The sequence below is a fragment of the Callionymus lyra genome, chromosome 5 (assembly GCF_982586985.1).
Source record: "Callionymus lyra chromosome 5, fCalLyr1.hap1.1, whole genome shotgun sequence".
Classification (NCBI taxonomy): domain Eukaryota; kingdom Metazoa; phylum Chordata; class Actinopteri; order Syngnathiformes; family Callionymidae; genus Callionymus; species Callionymus lyra.
In genome coordinates this window covers 24,233,258-24,253,427 of record NC_141822.1, presented here as the reverse complement: position 1 = coordinate 24,253,427, position 20,170 = coordinate 24,233,258, and the positions used below count along the sequence as shown (strand labels likewise).

The 20,170-nt window shown below is 40.9% G+C and overlaps 1 protein-coding gene and 1 long non-coding RNA gene across 3 annotated transcripts in view; both read left to right on the top strand.

Annotated features, from left to right (window-relative positions):
* The window catches only part of LOC148079857 (sodium channel protein type 2 subunit alpha-like), a 31,168-nt gene extending 12,141 nt beyond the window's left edge, over positions 1-19,027 (top strand). For both annotated transcript variants that reach the window (XM_087791539.1, XM_087791540.1), the window contains exons 11-27: positions 1,357-1,638; positions 1,781-2,122; positions 2,898-3,030; positions 3,096-3,334; positions 3,411-3,584; positions 4,424-4,780; positions 4,864-5,385; positions 9,168-9,357; positions 9,611-9,765; positions 11,019-11,192; positions 11,266-11,388; positions 11,915-12,190; positions 12,998-13,051; positions 13,136-13,273; positions 15,682-15,786; positions 15,901-16,171; positions 16,247-19,027. In XM_087791539.1, coding sequence (XP_087647665.1) covers positions 1,357-1,638; positions 1,781-2,122; positions 2,898-3,030; positions 3,096-3,334; positions 3,411-3,584; positions 4,424-4,780; positions 4,864-5,385; positions 9,168-9,357; positions 9,611-9,765; positions 11,019-11,192; positions 11,266-11,388; positions 11,915-12,190; positions 12,998-13,051; positions 13,136-13,273; positions 15,682-15,786; positions 15,901-16,171; positions 16,247-17,439 — 4,728 coding nt within the window. In that variant the 3' untranslated portion in view covers positions 17,440-19,027. The remainder of the gene's footprint in view (positions 1-1,356; positions 1,639-1,780; positions 2,123-2,897; positions 3,031-3,095; positions 3,335-3,410; positions 3,585-4,423; positions 4,781-4,863; positions 5,386-9,167; positions 9,358-9,610; positions 9,766-11,018; positions 11,193-11,265; positions 11,389-11,914; positions 12,191-12,997; positions 13,052-13,135; positions 13,274-15,681; positions 15,787-15,900; positions 16,172-16,246) is intronic.
* LOC148079854 (uncharacterized) overlaps positions 1-20,170 on the top strand; it is a 195,851-nt gene that overhangs the window by 100,370 nt on the left and 75,311 nt on the right. The gene's annotated exons all lie outside the window — the stretch shown is intronic.

The following is a 20,170-nucleotide window of genomic DNA, read 5'->3' as shown; positions in this document are numbered from 1 at the left end:
TTTGCTCCCTCTGAGTGCCTTTCTAGTGTCACTACCTCATTTTCTGGACTTCAAGTAGTGCCAGCATCTTGTGGTTCTTTCCCAAATTCATCAACGGTGTTCAAAGTTGAAATCAACCCAATCTGAACTTTTTATCTTTTTATTTACATAAACCGATGTTTCCAAGCATGGCGTCCTGATTCAAAATAACATATTTTCTTGCCTGTATATTAGAAGAACTGTACAAGCTACACATACAAGCTGGTGTATATAGAATTTGTTTATACATGGTCTGATCACACAACAATTTAAGCTAAAGGTAATTTTCAACAAAACAATGTTACCAGAGCATTTATTCTTCATTCTATTCTAGAACTGAAGACGGTAACTGCTTTATGTTACTTATGAGACAGCTGTGCCCTCCTTAACTGGCTTATTCTCTGCTTTTTATCTCAACTCATGCCTGTTCAGATCGCTGTTGTTGGTCGGTTGTCGTGGCGATGATTTTATCCCCACTCCTAAATCTTTTTGAGTGGGTGCATTGTCTCAAAACCTGGGCCGGCTACCTTACTGTCTCTGCGGCTCTCGGGGGGTGATTTAATGTGACACATAACTCCTATTCTTGCTAATAGTTGGCACGACTTAGAGCTTTATCTCTGGGATTTATGTAGCGGTGAAATGATACGTGGCCATACTATCTTATTTTGAAGTTACTGCCTGTCAACATCCAGTTATTAAGAACTCAAAAATAAAGAGAGAAAACACTTTGTTTGTGTATGAAATGAAAAATCTGACCAAAAGAAAGAAGCAGTTTGCCTGCAAATATAACCGACTCTATGCGGGTGTTCTGCTCCTTGATTGACGCAGGTAATAATTTCATTATTAATGTGGTGAAGACCTTTTAGAGGAGCAGCTACCATTTTGACTACAGTCCACTCTCGCCGTCATCCTTAGTAAAAAATAATTTCTTATTTGTCAGTCGATGGAGGAAATATTAAAATTGTTTTTATCTGGGGTTTATTTTTAATGTAATGGTGCTTTTGATGAAGCTCAGAACAATGCGATTAATTTATTCCAGATGACTTTTCAAGTACCTATGGTGCGACTGGTAGACGAATGATCGATGTTTTATTAATGTGGATTATTATTTGACTAGGATATTAAAAAGATGAATATTTTTGGGTATGTTTGCCGTATAATATTTAAAGTTTTTCAAAAATATGTCTGGTCTGCACGTCGGACCCTGCTTTTTGTCGCCTAATGTTGCTGTGACTGCTCTCAGTTGCCAGACTCTCTCCTCCGCTCCAGTCAGCACGAGAGCCTTTCAAGACACTAGGTCACCATGACAACTGTGCTTGCGCTCCCATTGGTTGGCAGGTTGCCGCGGCAGCAGCCACAGAAAGTGGCGAGTACAGCGGGAGAGGAGGGGGGGCCGCCACCGAGTCCTCCTCGGGGACGTCAAAGCTCAGCTCCAAGAGTGCCAAGGAGCGACGCAACAGGCGGAAGAAGAGAAAGCAAAGGGAGGAGGAGGAGGAGAGGGCAGGCCGGGAAAAGTTCCGCAAATCCGAGTCGGAGGACAGCATCAAGAGATCCAGTTTCAGGTTCTCCATCGATGCTAACCGACTCTCCTACGAGAAAAGATGCTCGTCGCCCAACCAGGTAGAGAGAAGTACCTCTCGACAACAACAACAATAACACATCCAAGTCAACATAACAAGTCCAAACAATCACACAAAGTCTAAACAGAAAACATGTGAAATCTTCTTTATTAAACTGTATTTCCTCCGTCTCTGCCCCCCAGTCTCTCCTCAGCATCCGTGGGTCTCTCTTCTCCCCACGCCGGAACAGTCGAGCCAGCCTGTTCAGTTTCCGTGGCCGAGCGCGAGACATGGGCTCCGAGAACGACTTCGCGGACGACGAGCACAGCACTTTCGAGGACAGCGACAGTCGACGGGGCTCGCTGTTCCTGCCGCGTCGTCTGGAGCGCCGCTGCAGCGCCGTCAGTCAGACCAGTCTGGTGGCGCCGCGGGTCATGCTGCCCGCCAACGGCAAGATGCACTGCGCCGTCGACTGCAACGGCGTGGTCTCTCTGGTCGGTGGAACTTCTGTAACCGCATCACCTGTAGGTCTCCTAGTGCCTGAGGTGACTCGATGTTTTCATTCTTTATTTGACCTTTTTTGTGATATTCCTGTCCTTTTATTTTGATTAAGTTGAGTAAAAATCACTTCTGTTTGTATCTTGTTTTCTGTTTTATTTATTATTTCATTTATTTTTATTTAAGTTACATTTGTTAATTCATTTCTATACCAGAAGTCCCTCCCAGAGGATGTTGCAGCACTGAAGCAGAGTTTATTTTCTAGCAGATGATGAACAATATATATCTTTTATTTGTAAATATAAAAGCATTTTTACATTAGCACAAATGGTATAGATGCTACTCCCTAAATACTGATGTCTTTTAGTGATGGGTTGATGAAGCTTCATGAAGCAGTGTAAGAGGTCAGTAGGCGGTGCTATCAGTTTAGAAATGATGTGATAAGACCGCCATCTAGTGGGCTCTTAAAACAATGACACTGCTTCATAAAGCTTCATCAGACCATCACAAGTTTCTTCCAGTTTGTCGGTGATAATGTTTTTAATTCTCTGTTTAACTAGATAAAATAGATTCACAGTTGTACTCTATGTTTTCTCAAACGATTTTCAGACACTGATGTTGGAAATTTAGAAAGAATCAATTTAAGGAACGAAAATCAATTAATCAATTGAAGCAAAATTCCTAATTATTAGTATATTTTAATACATAAAGTTCTGTTCATTGTCAGTTTTTTGTCAATTAATTTCCCATTTGTTTTGATCTCCGAACTAAAAATGAGTTTAAATGAGCCCCAAGTTTTCTGAGATTTATTATTTTCCTCAGGGAACGACGACCGATACAGAGCTAAAGAAACGCCACTCCAGCTTTCGCCACTCCTCCATGGATTACTTAGAGGAGCCAAGTGGACGACAGAGAGAAATGAGTGTCGTGAGCATCCTCACAAACACCATGGAAGGTAGGATGGCATCATACTTTTTTTTTTTTAACTTATAAAAAAATAACGCTGACTATTCTGTTCAGAACTGGAGGAGTCAAGACAGAAGTGCCCCCCCTGTTGGTATAGATTTGCCAACACATGCCTGATCTGGGATTGCTGTCCTGCGTGGCTGAAAATCAAAAAGATTGTCAGTATGGTAGTCATGGACCCGTTTTTGGACCTTGCAATTACAATTTGCATCGTCCTTAACACCCTCTTCATGGCCATGGAACATTACCCTATGACTAAAGAATTTTACAATGTTCTCTCAGTCGGAAACCTGGCAAGTAATCTAAGATTGAACCAATATTATCATAAGGACCAAGGTCTAAATTTTTTTTTTTTTTTTCTTTTTACAGGTGTTCACTGGCATATTCACTGCAGAGATGTGCTTTAAGATAATCGCCCTTGACCCCTACTACTACTTCCAGGAGGGCTGGAACATCTTTGACGGCATCATTGTCAGCCTGAGTTTAATGGAGCTTGGACTGGCCAAAGTGGAAGGGCTGTCTGTGCTGAGGTCGTTTCGTTTGGTGAGAGTTTGCAAACTTTACATCATGTATTACATCTACAAACATGTATTTCTTTAACTGATGAGCCCAAATGTATATGCCTAATGGAAAATATATATTTAAAAACACTGAGTGTTACCTTCATAAATATTTACAACAGTTATGACCATTCCAAGTAAGTCTAGGTACAGAACTTTGGTTCTTTTGTAGCATCGATTAAAAACATGCTTCCTTTTTTCGGCTTTCGGTGTCAAGTTTCCATAACCAGATTAAAAAGATTATTTGAAATGAGACTGAAAATACTTCACTTTCCATCTTTTAGTAGTAGATAAAAAATTAACTTATTTGCTATTTTGAGGCAATAATTATTTTTGTAAGAAAACAGCGTGAAACTGCATTTAACCAAAGCTGAAATATGTAACTCAAGATTTGTAATATGTGTAATATAATTTAAATTTTTGATTATAATTAATCCCATATAATTGGTATTACAGTAAGTATTGTTAAGGAACTGGTATAAAAGCAAAGTTGTCAGTATTGGTACCCATATTGAACGTTTTTGATTGATAGCCAGCCCTAATTCCAAGTCGTGGAAAGTTACAGATTGTGTGTGTATAACATTATACAACTTAAATATATACAATACAATTTTACAATTCATGTTTATTTAATGTTTATATTACAAAAAGGTATGTATGTCTTTTGAAAAAAAGTTAAAAGAATTGTAAAAATTGGAAATTTAAACGACTATGTTTGAATGTGTCTACAAAATATTAGTATTTTTTTGTTAGTATTTATGTAAAACAACAACACGGGTTTATAACTTAAATTAGACATGTTTTTTTTTTCTGTTATACCAGCTGAGGGTCTTCAAACTAGCAAAGTCATGGCCGACTCTGAACATGCTGATCAAAATCATCGGGAACTCAGTGGGGGCTCTTGGGAACTTGACCCTCGTGCTGGCCATCATCGTCTTCATCTTCGCCGTCGTGGGCATGCAGTTATTCGGGAAAAGCTACAAGGAATGTGTGTGTAAGATTTCCGATGAATGCCAGCTGCCGCGCTGGCACATGCACGACTTCTTCCACTCCTTTCTGATCGTCTTCCGAGTGCTTTGCGGGGAGTGGATCGAGACGATGTGGGACTGCATGGAGGTGGCCGGCCAGTCCATGTGTCTGATCGTCTTCATGATGGTCATGGTCATCGGAAACCTTGTGGTATGTTGTCCATTCTTCAGAATTGATCAAAAAAAGAATAAGAATTTGTGATATTAATACAATCACAACTCTTTTCCATCCAGGTTTTGAACCTGTTTTTGGCTCTTCTTCTGAGCTCGTTCAGTTGCGACAACCTGGCAGCGACAGACGACGACAGCGAGATGAACAACTTACAAATCGCCGTGGGCCGAATCCAACGGGGCATAAACTTTGTCAAATCCTCGGTGCGGCAGTTCTTGCTGAGCCTCTGCTTCGGTCGGGACCGGAAGGGATCGGCCCTGACCGAGGAGAGCAAACCCCTGGATGAACTTCACAGCAACGGGAAAGGGAACTGCATCATCAATCACACCACGGTAGAGATCACCAAAGACCCCAGTGGGGTGTATATGGCCGAGGGAAACGGGCGTCCGGGCGGAGGGCTGGTGGTCGGCGTTTGTGCCGACAGCACGACCAAGTACCCCATGGACGATTGCGACTACATGTCGTTCATTCATAACCCCAGCCTGACGGTCACGGTGCCCATCGCTGTGGGCGAGTCCGACTTCGAGAACCTGAACACGGAGGACTTCAGCAGCGACTCGTCGGACGCGGAGGGCAGCAAAGAGGTAAGACGAGACATCCGCATCTTTGTAATCAGAGCTGTATTTGCCAAAAGTAAAACTGTCTTTTAATCAACGGTCAGCCGGGCAAGCAAACTCGCTGACTCATTTGTACATGAAACATGCTGTGCTGCCGAGAATGTGACTCATTCTAAAACACTCACAGGAGGGACAAGATAATTTATTAATGTAATTTCGAAGCACTTTCTCTGTTCTTGATGTGCATCTTATTGAATGGATCATATTACATGGTCCAGACTATGTATATATTGTCAAGCTCCATGTACCTCATATACTATATATATCGTGAAGCACCAAGTAATCGACCAGTACTTTTAAAAATTACCTTTCAGCTTTATGTATTTATATTTATGTATTTATACTTTATATATTTTAAGGCTCCTCCTTACATCAGTGATCTGATCCAGCCTTACACCCCAGCTCGGGCTCTGAGGTCTGTGGATCAGAATCTACTGATGGTTCCTCCCACACGGTTCAGGACCAGAGGAGAGAAATCCTTCCAGGCTGTTGCTCCTAAGCTTTGGAACGATCTTCCTCTCTCTTTGCGCTTGATGGATCTACTGACTCCTTCAAGAAACATCTTTAGACGTTTTTATTTGTTCAGGCTTTTCCTTGATGTTCTGGAACTCCTGTTGTGTTATCAGTTTTTAACTTTATCTTTAAAATATATACTTTATTGAATATTGTTTTTATTGTTTAAGCGCTTTGTGACCCTGGTCTTGAAAAGTGCTATACAAATAAAAATGACTTACTTACTTACTTACTTTATAATTGATGCTTACATGAATGGAACAAAATTTAAGCTTCCAACTGATGTCAACCTGCCACTCTGGGTGTGGTGCCAATTCCCTGTGGTTTAAGCCAACCCTGGAGAATATTTGCTCTATATATGGGCTGATCTTTGCGTACAATAATAGAGAGATGTTTCAACAACGTTATCGAAAATGACATGTTATTCTTTGTAGTGGTATCGAGGGTCATGTTCAGAGAATCGGACGACTGATTGTCACAAATCTAAATGTGTGTTTTCCCTTCAGGGTCAAGCAGCCTTGAGGCTGTGTTGCTGGTCTAATGCGTGTGAACTTACTCTGTTTAACCCCCGTTTGTTATTGCAGCCATGTCACAGACGCTCTCCAGGTTTTCTGTGAGAGGACAATTGTAAGACATCTTCATTGTACCATAGCACAAAACCATGAGGATGCCATTTTACAGACAACAAAAACATACCTGTCATACTGTTAGTGGATTGCCCATTTTTTTCGTTCTTTGCCTGGTCTGCCTCTCCGTCCCGAAACGCACCATCCCTCCCCTGTTTGATTTATTTACCCTGTCCTCCCGTACAGCAGCACACTCAATGCTGTGATCTTTTTTTCCCTTGACCCCTCCCCCCCCTTTCATGATCTCTTTCCAAGCATCAGGCTTGTATGTATTGCAGATACAAACCATTAGGAATGAGCGTTGCCACCGACCCATCAACCGAACTAACTCATCAGACATACCTTTGATTTCATGGCTTGGTCTTGACTTGGTTTTTGGACTTGATTGGCACCCAACTTGTGAACATGAAAGACCACAGAAGAAGGAGGTGGAGGAAAACGAGGGGAAAGACAAGACCGAATGGAGGAATGAATTTTTTCAAATGTGGACAAAATTCATTTGTCTGGTTCATAGTTGGTACAATATTTCAATGCAGTTGTTTTCTGTGATATCTACAGGAATAAACTTAAACTCATTGAAAGACCGTAAGAACATTTTGGGATCCTTCTTAAGGATGAAACGAAAAACTAATACAATGAAATTCGACTTGACGTTTGCAGCGCGGCAAAATCTGATAACACACAGTTACAGTAACAATATTAGAATGAATATGGAGTCAGAGATATGATCACATTAGTTTGTTTTATTGAAGATATTATCTTTATTACAGCAAGAACTTGGCTTATCAGTGATGATAAAATATTTCCAGTTGATCGTAATATTTTGAACACAAGTTAAATTGAAAGTAGTAATCAGCGATACACATTTCTTAACTAATGTTGGTTCTATAAAAGAAAGCCATTTATAATAGTGAGCAGTATGTTTTTCTTCCACAATAGTCTAATGCATTACTTGTTCAACACATTTAAAAGGTTTTAAAACAAGATACTATTATGTTGAAAATATATCACACAGCTTAACATATATTGTAGCTGGAGGTATTATACCTGCTGTTTGCTTTAGAAAAAAACTTTAATTCAAATATACGTAAATGACAAATGATGACAAAGCAAAAGCAAATAACCAAAAAAACACTCTAGATGGAAACGGGCCTTAAATTTGGTCTCATGGAAATAATCCTAAAAAATAATATCGTTTATAATTCTTTAAAATAAGTTGTTATGTTGTATATGTTTAAAAATGTAATGGGGGTTCTGCTGTCATTAACAGTGCCCCCTAACAATTAACAAAAGGAGTCAGATTATGATAATATTTCTTATGTATTATGTAATAATTATCATTTTACTTTTATCCAAATGGAATTTACTTTAATTTTTGAATGGGGTTTTTCTGTCCCCCTTGTACCCTCTTTTCCTTAACCTAATAAAAGTTTCCCCCGTTTCTAAAACCTTCACTGAGAGGTCACTCTAATAATTGTCAATTTTGTTAATCATACTACCAGTCTTAGCATATACAGCGATCTGAAAACCCACTTCAATGATGTGTGTTGTCGTTTTGCTGCGCTGCGGTAATCTTTTTTACTAAGGGCATGAAAAAGAAGTGGGAGGGGGAAGTCCTTCCAGAAAACGATGCACTCGTGAGCAGCATGCTTCCATCATCCCCGTGCCGTATTAGCTGGGTCTCATGGCGATCAGGGCTGCTGCACTGTCTTGGATGACATGTTACTTTAGTGCCCACGGCAGACAGATCAGACACACACAGCAACACGTTCGCAAATCTGCGAGGAGGCCTTCGGGCACTGACACTGTCTCACTTTATGCAGACGACATCATAACAACGTACATTAAAAGGCAGGGAGAGGGTTGCCAGACATCTAAGATTAGCTGGCAGAACAAATTCTGCTGATACAAGGGGAAGATAAGATGGTTCCCATGCAGACTTGTTTTTAGGAGTTTCCTGCCACATGCTGTCTTGTAAACAGTGCACAGTACTGGTTTTTGCTGGTAAGCTAATGTGGCGATCCGTCAACACAAAACAGAAGAAGCTTGTACACTGCTTTGAAGGAATGAAAATGACGTGTCTTCATGTCACTGAAGAAAATGCTCACCAGACGCTCCGTGGCTCCAGTTTAGATTATTTTTAAAAATGGGAATTAACTTCTTGGAAGTGTGTTTTATAATGAGTTGGGGGGAGGTGGGTGAGTCACCACAGTTTGGAGGTCATTTTTGCAGTTGACATGAAAATACATGAGCACACTTTTTGCTTGAGACAATTTCAGGCTTGGATTGATGATGCACTGATAAACTGCATGCACTCGTCCTCCGAGTGAGGCTAAATCAAATGTACCCACAGAGAAATTATGCCACTCCAAAGTCTTCCGTTGCTGAATGATTTCACTCCAACATTTTTAAGATTCGAAGCCTGTAGGTACATTTGACTAAAGCTGCATGAGACGATAACGATTCAATGACGTTGAAGAGAAACAACTCTGAGCTTGTAAACTGCCTTGATCTACCAGTGAGGTACAGAGTTGTGTTTTGAAGAACATGTAAGTATAAACTACCCTTTAAACTTTCAAGTTCCGTGACTCTCATCGTCTGTGGTTTCAGAAGTCTCAGTGTAACGTCGGGCTGTCGTCCTCGTCCTCGTCCTCGTCCATGCAGAAGCTCAATACCGAGCCTCGGCAGTTCAGCTCTTCGGAGGGCAGCACTGTTGATATCCGTCCTCCTGGAGACGGGGTGGATTCAATCGAGCTCGAGCCCGAGGAGTCTTTGGACCCGGAGGCCTGCTTCACTGACGGTGAGGGACAGATTGGCGATACTACTTATGACCAAATCATTCTGTGAAATATTTCCACTACTTTAATTGCATCCTAAATCTTTAGTATACATTTTATAAAAGACTGCAAGACTGATTTTCAATTTTATTTTTTTATTTTATTTTTGAATAATAAATATAATAATAAAATAATATATTACCGGAAACGGATGCAGAAAATAAAATTTCCCTTTTTGTTCCCTTCATATTCTGGTCATCTTGCCGGTGTTTGCAGGTTGCGTAAGCAGGTTCCAGTGCTGCCAGATTAATGAGGAAGGAGAGCGCTACAAAGACTGGTGGAATCTGAGGAAAACCTGCTTCATCATTGTTGAGCACAACTGGTTTGAATCCTTCATCATCTTCATGATCCTGCTGAGCAGCGGCGCACTGGTGAGAGTTTGCCACCCTGAGATAATAAGTTACAGCACACACACCATATCCTGATGTTGAAGATGAGTTTTGAAGTGTCACGCTACTGTATGTTTCTGATTAACTTGCAGGAGAGGTTTCTTTCGGCCACTTGGATTGGCATATCTAGAGTGTGGGCTCAGTAAGGACTATAAACAGTTTATTCAAAATTTGGAAGAAAATGACCCAAATCCACACTACACAAAAATCCACACAACTTTGAACAAAACTATGAGAATGTTATTTCAACGTGCAGAAAAATAAATCGAAGAGAATTTGAACCGGCTAATACACAACTCGTCTCCCAGTCTCGACATGAAGGTGCTTTAAATGTGATCTTAACACATGACCACGCCCCCTTTGCTGTGATAGGTGAGAGGCATAGTCTTATTCAGTAAGTAGAGCGGGTCATTACAACCTCTGTATGATTCGATCATAAACATTTATAGTTTTAAAAATTGTCAAAAATAAAAGTCGATTATAAAACTAGAAAAGAGACTAGAAAGTAAAACGTGTCAATGCTGATTCATAAATTTATTTTTCTGTACGTGAAGACGTTATAAATGTTGTGTTGAATAGGTTGACGATACAATATTATTATTTTTTTAACTTAACAATTGGTTAGATGTCTTGGCCCCTGCTTTGTTTTTACTTCATCAAATGTGGCCCTCCACGAATAATGTTTGAACAACCTTGAGTTAATCCTAAAATTCCACTACGGATGGAGTAAATAAATAAATGATTGAGTCATATGTATGCAAAAATACCTTTAAACAGAATTATTTAAAGGGCAACAAATGTGAAAACCAACTCTCCTGACTCACTCTCATGTTTCAAAAGTTGAAGTCTTCCTCACAAGATGCAGTAAGACCCTCATCATCACCATGTTTTGAAGTCATTTTTTTATAAAGTTCTCCCGATTGTCTGCAATCTAGGCGAACGAGAGGTTCCGAGAGCAGAGTCCATTATGATGTAATAATGGCTTCAGTCCTCCTCTAGCCATCTGTAATCAGACCCGCTTTGTTTATACAAGGAGTCCATTGAAGGTGGAGACTTCCAGGATTGATGACATGCGGTGACAATAAACACAAATGAACAACTTCACATATATAATACATACATAAATATAAAGATTAGATGTTTTATAATCCAATGTTCTATGTTTTATTGAGCAGCTCCACGTGATCACTTTACTTCACTATGATGTGAACAAAAATCCACTCCTGTCGTCTCAGGCTTTCGAGGACGTCTACATCGAACAGAGGAGGACCATCAAAACCATGCTGGAGTACGCTGACAAGGTCTTCACCTACATCTTCATCCTGGAAATGCTGTTGAAGTGGGTGGCGTACGGCTTCGTAAAATACTTCACCAACGCCTGGTGCTGGCTCGACTTTCTCATCGTGGATGTGCGTATCCTCTAAACTTGCCGCACTGTATGTGACGTTTATAATTATTCTTACTGTTAAATCTTCCTTCCAGGTGTCTCTGGTCAGCCTGGTCGCCAACGCTCTTGGCTACTCCGAGCTCACCGCGATCAAATCTCTTCGGACCCTGCGTGCCCTTCGACCTCTTAGGGCCTTGTCTCGATTTGAGGGCATGAGGGTAAGATTGACCTTAACAACAATTGATCACTTTTCTGTCTTTGGCTAGCAGAATGAAAAGGTGATTTAACAAATAAATGATGTAAATACGTAAGAAATTATGAATTTATTTGAAGAAATAATGTTATCTTTGCTGTTCTCTGCTCAGGACTTTTACTGCCAACTTCTTACTGTAATATTCTCTGCATGATTCTCTCACTGTCTCAGTTGATGACTGGATATGTCTGTTTTCTCTGACGTTGCTTTTGTTGTGCTTTAACTTGTAATGTTTTTCTTTTTTGTGCCTTTTTTTTCATTTACAGTCAAACAAAATGTTGTGACTTCATCTCTCCTCTCGAAGGTTTTTTTTTCAGTTTCCACTTTCCACCTCTATTCGTTCATGGTCGTAGATTGTAGTGTGATACAAATATGTTAAAGAGCTTTTTAAGTTAAATGATGATCTTAAGTAAGCATATAATTGAGATTTAAGTTAATAACTTGCTTACAGTGACATGCATGTTTCTGAATGTGGGTTTCCATCTTGGTAGGTGGTGGTGAACGCACTGTTGGGAGCCATCCCCTCCATCATGAACGTGCTGCTGGTCTGCCTCATCTTCTGGCTCATCTTCAGCATCATGGGCGTCAACCTGTTCGCCGGGAAATACTATTACTGCGTCAACACGACGACTGACGAAATGATCCCCATCGAATTTGTCAACAACAAGTCCGAGTGTCTGAACCTGGTCAACGACAGCGCCCGCTGGAAGAACGTCAAGATCAACTTTGACAATGTTGGTGCAGGATATCTGGCTCTGTTGCAAGTGGTAGGTTTGAAGCTGAAGATAGACTTTTTATCTTTGATATCAACCGGGAACTCAATGTCTCCCACAAAACATGGAGAAAGAAGACAAGAGTTCTATAGTCCTTTCTACAAAGTTGACAAATCCCTCTAAAGGTTGCTGGTTCCAGATGGTAATCCAGATTGTTTTATCATTAACATTTCTTTCAAACTTAAAGTTCATTTTTCTGTTATAATGCTAACGTTAACTTTGTCTTCCTAAAAGCCGGAATAACAGGTTGGGAAGGATGAGGATTAAGAGCTGAGGTTTTAAGTAGACGTCTCTATTTCAATATTTTATTTCCATAAATATTTTCTTGACATTTATATTCACCATTAAGGTAAGGTAAGGTAAAACTTTATTGATCCCGAAGGAGTTCGGGAAATTGTTTTTTTTCCAATAGCCAATACATACAGCAATTTTTTTTTATTAAAAATTAAAAATAAATCAAAATAAAATAAGAACAAGAACATGAAGAGAAAGAACCAATAATAATAATAATAATATTAATTAAGTGGAATATGATTCCCTGTCCCATTATGGCGGGAAACGGACACACTTTCTCTTTTAAAAGCACACGAGACTAAAGTGCTTGTCTATCGGACAAAAACAAATTTAGGAAGCTGTCATAAACATTTATAATGATATAAAGATTTTCCTGGATCAACAATTCTGATTGTTACGTACAGAAAGATGTCAACTCCGGCGATGACCAAGATATTTAATCGATATACACTGAAGAATACCGTATGTGTACTGTGGTTATTTTAACTAAATCAACTTGTCCAACAGGCAACATTCAAGGGTTGGATGGACATCATGTATGCAGCTGTGGACTCTCGCAATGTACGTCTCTGTGGTTCTTCTTTGAATTTATAAAAGTAAATGCTTCCGGACAACATTTCTTTATCGTGGTTTCCTGCTGTTCAGGAGGAAGATCAGCCGGAGTACGAAGTGAACCTGTACATGTATCTCTACTTTGTCATCTTCATCATCTTCGGCTCCTTCTTCACCCTCAACCTGTTCATCGGCGTCATCATCGACAACTTCAACCAGCAGAAGAAAAAGATAAGTTGCAGTTGAAGTGAGAGTTTTTTGGGAGGATAAACTGGGACAGTGTGACCGACGGGGCTCTGCGCACAATGGTGTTCATTAACTCACATCATGGTGACATCTTCAGACAGCTTGTTAGCTTCTTGAGTCAGATTGTATCGGAATCGTACAAACCGAGCGGCGATCGTAGATCACTTCCTTTCAAATGTGATCAATACATTAATCAGAAGAAACAATCAGAGGAATGAACTCATGGCTATGTTTCAGAAAACTTTCCTACAGGGTTATTTGAGAGCAGTTCAAATCCATTAGAGAGCAGACAAACGCTGAGTAACTTGATATGTTTGCTTTGGTATTCAGTTGAGTAAACACAACATGCACCGTCATTTGATCTCTCTCATTCTTCAAGCATAATTGGCCAATTAAAGAAGACACTTTCTTCAGATTATTTCATTTTTAAACCTTTTTATATATATTTCCTGAAACACCCGGCGTACATAAAAATGTAATAGTTCAGTTAATTCTTATTTTAATTATTCATTAATTGTCATTAATTAACCCTTGTGTTATCTCAGGGTCAAGGTGACCCGGAGGCCCGAAAACAAATTTGGTTGTGGTATCCCTTGTGTTGTCTTTGGGTCAAGGTGAACAACTTCCCTGGATTTGTTTTCGGGTCTCACTGACCCAGAGACAACACAAAGGTTAAAAAGGAAATCAGATGTATTGTTGTTCGTGTTTGTTTAGTTTAAATCTTACTTTCCTATTTTAAACTGTACGATTTTTTATTATATCAATAATATGCTCTATTATTCATTCTATATGTCCTTGGTGTATTCAGATCAATAATGAATCTGGAATTAAGATATTTGTGATATTACGACAATCAATAAAGTGCTTACCTTGTATGAAATTAAAATACAAAATAAACTATTTCACCTCCCTCTCTACTCACAAGCTTATTAATAAACAAATTACACAAATTAAAAAACTTCCGTATACATCTTTTATATATTGTATTATATGTTCTGCTGTGTTCTATTCACTTAAAACAACAATATAATTGCTGATTATTACATATATATAATACAAATAAGGAGGTAAATGTGTGCATTAAGGCACAAACATCAGTGTGTTTATCAATAAAATTTGTATTTAAAAAAGCATTTAATTATACATTTAATTCAACATTATGAAGACACTTTCTAGTTGTATCTCTTTATTAAAGAAGAGAGAAAACACTTTCTTATAACAGCAGAAACCTCAAGCACAACCAGTGTGGACAGCGTACTGCTGTGACTGGCTGGGAGAGATGGGGAGAGAAAAGAAAGGGATTTGTGGGGGAAGAAAAGGAGGTGAAGGAGAACTTGAGATCAGACGAGAAAGAGTATAAATTGATCAAGTCAAACTCTGGTGGACTACAAATTAACTGGGAACTAGGATGAGAGGCCAAGATCAGAGAGAAGAGGAGAAGGGTGTTGCTCAAAGTTGGCTGACTGAGATCGAATTTGTGTATTTGTTTGAGCCTGAAGTCACAGCGTCACACTGATGGCTGTTTGAGTCGACACTAGGCCTCCCTGCAGACACGCATTATCCAATCAGTGAGCAGCACTCAGACTTCAATTTGCCTTGTTCGACAACACTCAAGCGGCTGTGCTGGTGGAAGCTTGATGTACAGACGGAACACAGTCGTCACTTGGAGGTCACATTTAAGTACAGAACAGAATAAAACCTCAGGCAGAACGTTTTGCGGTTGTTTGGTAGACTTCACACAGACACACACATCCACACACACAACTACAGCTAGCATCGCAAAAGATACCACAACAAACTTGAAGACTCTTATATCAATACATGTATATGATCTTTACCTTTACCATTCAACATTAATTTAACATAAATTAGATCACTTTCTAATGAAACACAAAGTTGATGTAATGAATGACATTTTTAATTATACCATAGTGGCATTCTGACACCAACCGGAATGAAAATCAAAGCATATTTTGATGCCTTATTACAGTTTTTGACATTTAAAAAAAAGAGTAGTAATGGCCTTCATGGTCTTAAATATGGATTGTTTATCTGAACAATGTTGAATTGCAGTTTCCATTTGATGGAAATTCAATTGGCAAAGCCCCTCACAAACAATTGAACTCTGAAACTTTGTGTTACAATTGAAAACGATTTAGCCCCAAAATTAAACTGACAGAGCATGACTCCGAAAAACTAATTCATTCATTTTAGTATATTTTGCGTTGTCTCTTAAAGCACAGTCACTTAAGCATTGTAACGTTCTCCAAAGTATATGTTTAGCAATGGTAGTAGATCAAACTTAAGCCTTTCTAAAAATATCTTATTTTAAGCTAACATGTTTTATAAACGAGGTTCATGATTGTAACCAAGTTCTGTTTTGTTTCTTTTACTTTGGAGGTCAGGACATCTTCATGACAGAGGAGCAGAAGAAATACTACAACGCCATGAAAAAGCTTGGGTCCAAGAAACCTCAGAAACCGATCCCTCGGCCAGCGGTAGGAAGTGAAATTATGAAGAGCAGCTTCGTACAGTTTTACTAAAAGACCTACAGTTTGAAGATAAGATACCTTGAAACTAATCCTCCTTCTCTGTTGTCATTCTGTTCCAAGAATGCGTTTCAAGGCTGCGTGTTCGACTGTATTACGAAGCAGGCCTTCGACATCGTCATCATGATCCTAATCTGCCTCAACATGGTCACCATGATGGTGGAGACGGACGACCAGACGCCAGAGATGGACAGGATCCTTTACTGGATCAACTTGGTGTTTATCGTGCTCTTCACGGGGGAGTGTGTGCTGAAGATGATCTCCCTGCGTCACTATTACTTCACTATAGGCTGGAATATATTTGATTTTGTGGTGGTGATTCTGTCAATCGTAGGTAAGTCATTAGTCTTTCATTGTTATTTTTTTTGTGTATCTAAATGTGTTTCTTTTCTTCTTTTTTTTTTTTTAGGTATGTTTTTGTCTAAAGTTATCGAGAAATACTTTGTGTCTCCGACGCTGTTCCGAGTGATCCGTTTGGCCCGAATCGGCCGCATCCTCCGCCTTATCAAAGGCGCAAAAGGAATTCGGACGCTTCTATTTGCCCTGATGATGTCACTTCCTGCCCTTTTCAACATTGGTCTACTTCTCTTCTTGGTCATGTTCATCTACGCCATTTTCGGCATGTCCAATTTCGCCTACGTCAAGCGGGAGTCGGGGATAGACGACATGTTCAATTTCGAGACTTTTGGGAACAGCATGATCTGCTTGTTCCAGATCACGACTTCGGGCGGGTGGGACGGGCTGCTGGCGCCCATTCTGAACAAGTACGAGCCGGACTGCGACAGTCAACTGGAGCACCCGGGCAACAACTACAAGGGCAACTGTGGCAACCCTTCTGTGGGTATCTTCTTCTTCGTGAGCTATATCATCATCTGCTTCCTCATCGTGGTCAACATGTACATCGCCGTCATCCTGGAGAACTTCAGCGTGGCGACCGAGGAGAGCGCCGAGCCGCTGAGCGAGGACGACTTCGAGATGTTCTACGAAGTGTGGGAGCGCTTCGATCCCGACGCCACCCAGTTCGTGGAGTACTGCAAGCTCTCGGACTTCGCCGACGCCCTGGACCCGCCGCTGCGCATACCCAAGCCCAACATGATCGCCCTCATCTCCATGGATCTCCCCATGGTCAGCGGCGAGCGGATCCACTGCCTCGACATCCTCTTCGCCTTCACCAAGAGGGTGTTGGGCGAGAGCGGGGAGATGGACGTGCTGCGTGGGCAGATGGAGGACCGCTTCATGGCCTCCAATCCTTCCAAGGTGTCCTACGAGCCCATCACCACCACGCTGCGCCGCAGGCAGGAGGACATGTCGGCCACCATCATCCAGAGGGCAATGCGGCGGTACATGATCCGCCTGGCTCTGAAGAAGGCGTCGGCACTTTACAAAGAGCAACTGAAGGAGGGCCTGCGCGACCCGGACAAGGACGTCATGGTCATCAGCAAGTTCAACGAGATATCCACCTCGGACAAAACGGACATCACCCCGTCCACCGCCTCGCCGCCCTCGTACAACAGCGTGACAAAATCAGACAAGGACAAATATGAGAAGGAGAATCAGGAGAAGGAAAACAAAGGAAAAGACTCGAAAGACAGAAAGAAATGAGGGACTATAATGAACTGAGAAAGGACTTATGGACACGAAGCTTGTTCACAGCTTCTGACGAACATACAATACTCGCCGTGATTGTTATAGTCGAGGTGAACGGTTTGGAAGCGAAAAACATCCGGCCCTCACTGCCAGAGGAGCTGTAGAACACAGAAAGGCATCCTTGCAAAAATCGCTTGTGAATACCTATTGGCTGTTGTTACTATCTGACACTTGAGTGTACTGTTGAGTCGTCTGTAGCTAGTGCCGCTGCTACTACTATAAATCCAGTGTCTTGAATTGATCAGTCGCTGTATCACCTCACAAGTAATCTGCTTCGTTATCTTTTTTTTTTTCATTGAGAATGAATGTTTTTTTTACTGATTCGTGGGATGTTTTTTTTTTTTTTTGTGAGACCATCCTCCGCCTCAACTGTTATGACCACGCTTAAGGGGGAGGGAATGCTGGAAATAACAGCGGGCAAGGCGTCCATTTACTGAGGTATAGTAGGGCTCAGCAGCAGTTATTACACTTAGGTACAGAAGTAGAGTTATGGTAGAGCAGAAATCCATGGAGGTATAAGTAGGTGCAGGGCAGGACAATGGATCAGTTTATTGAGGTAGGGCCATTAGTAAGGTTCCAGTGGGTATGTTGGTGGTGGATGACAGAAATATCTTACACAAGAACAAGAGTAGCCTATTGAGGAAGGACCACTCACAGCGGTACCTCAGCTCACTGTGCAGCCACTCGCTATGGTAACCGTTTTTTCTAGGATCCTAAAGCATAACTTCACTGAGGTACAACTACTGTTAACTCCAAGTACAGTCAAGGCTGAGCTGGTCCTGACAAGCTTCGCCTCAGTGATAAAACAGCCAAAGTCTGTCAGTTAAAAATCCCCCCCGAATAATGTGATGGTTCCCCTTCTTATTTCAAAAGATGGCTCAGTAACGATCTTGCATTTTGTGGTTTTAGCTCCAGTCAGATACTGACTTTTGTTGATTCAGTTTATACTGTTGCTGCTGAAGTTTTTACAAAGGTTTTTAATAATAACCTTTTTTTCCTTGTCGACACGTCACATTCACTTGCTTGTACAAACAATAGCAGTGTTTTGTGCTTATGTGTTCCACCCCCACCCCCCCACCACCATCCCCCCGACACCCTAGTGGATGGCACGACATGATCATTAAAAAGTGTTTCATTTCAAAGAAAACACAGAGCCGGGACCACTTTCATCTATGAAAAAGAATAATGTTTGAATACATTTGTGTTTTTGCGGGAAGCTGGTGGTTTTAACGTGGCGTGTTTCTGGGTTTGTACATATGTGGCCCACAGTATGCATCACTGAAGTAAGAGCACTTTTGTCCCCCTGCTACAAACCACCAGTCGTACATGTCAGTGAGCGAGACATTCCGTGTTTGTGTGTTCGTTTGTTTGTTCGGGAGCCAGAATGTAAACGTCCGAGTGAGAAAGTTTTCAATTGCTATAAAGTATAAATAGCATTTTTAACGTGGATGTGTGTGTGTGTCATGGCAGATTTTTTATTTTATTTTCCTTGCTGACGGTGTTTCACGCTGTTATACAAAATAAAAGACATTTAACCCATCACCTGGAGACATAAGCCGACCAGTATAATCTCTTCTCTATCATTGCGCTTGTGGTGTTTTTAAAGTGTTGCTCATTTTAAATAACAAGAGAATAAAAGATATATATTTTAAAAGAAATGCTGTGATGACCACGTTTACCCAGGATGTGGCACCACGTCTTAAGCACATAATCGCACTTTTCTCAACTGATTTTGAAAACCTTACGCTAAAATAATTGGATGACAGTGACCACGCTGGATGAACTTTTGTTTCCATGACGACTTCATCAGCTAATGAAAGCAGGAAATGTATTTCAAAGGCCTCAGCAGGAAGCTCCGGGGCCTCCATCGGAGCTCGACACCTCTAACCCAGACTAACGTCTCATCCGCTGAGTCTCTGACCAGCGTTTGATTTTTAATTTGTGTGAGAATATTGTCATGTTTGGAGCATGATGATGGAGAACTGGTGTCACAAGCGCTGCCGGAGAAGCGAGAGGTGAGAGGGGAGAAGATGGGAAGGAGACGTCCCCCCCCACCAAGGCAACTCCCTCCTGATCTCTCGCTGCTCCAGCTTCGCTGCTTCTGTTGCCTGGCAACTGAACATCACAGCCTTCAGGCATGTGATTGATCAGCAGCATCTCTCAGCTTGCTTTCCCACAATACCTTGCTGGGAAACGGACGTCATCGTCATCATGTGGTCCGTCCCCCTTTTCTCCTCGAGCATCTCCGGGCCACAGAGGACCCACACCTCCACCTACGCGAGAGGGCAGAGGTCAAGTGATGAGACCTTGAGCTGCTAATGAGAAGTAAAGCTTTCTCGCTGGAGTGCGTGTGTTAAATGAACATCTGTTCACAACACCCACAACACAATAGTCACGTGTTAAATCCTTTTCTAATCATTATCTGCATGTTGCGGATCAATAGACGCACATTTTGTGCTGAAATTGAGATATTTATTCGTCGATTTGACTCTTATATTTACAAACGTGTGTTTAATTTTGTGCTTGAAGGCATCAGCGTCCAATTATGCGCTTTATATATCAATGAAATAATGAGGCTCTATTAAAAAAAGAAGGATCCGTCAAGGGAAGCGTTCAAAGCTTTTGAGTTGGTTGATTTGTATCTACCGCCATCTGCTGGACAAACACGTGAAACGCAATGCCAATC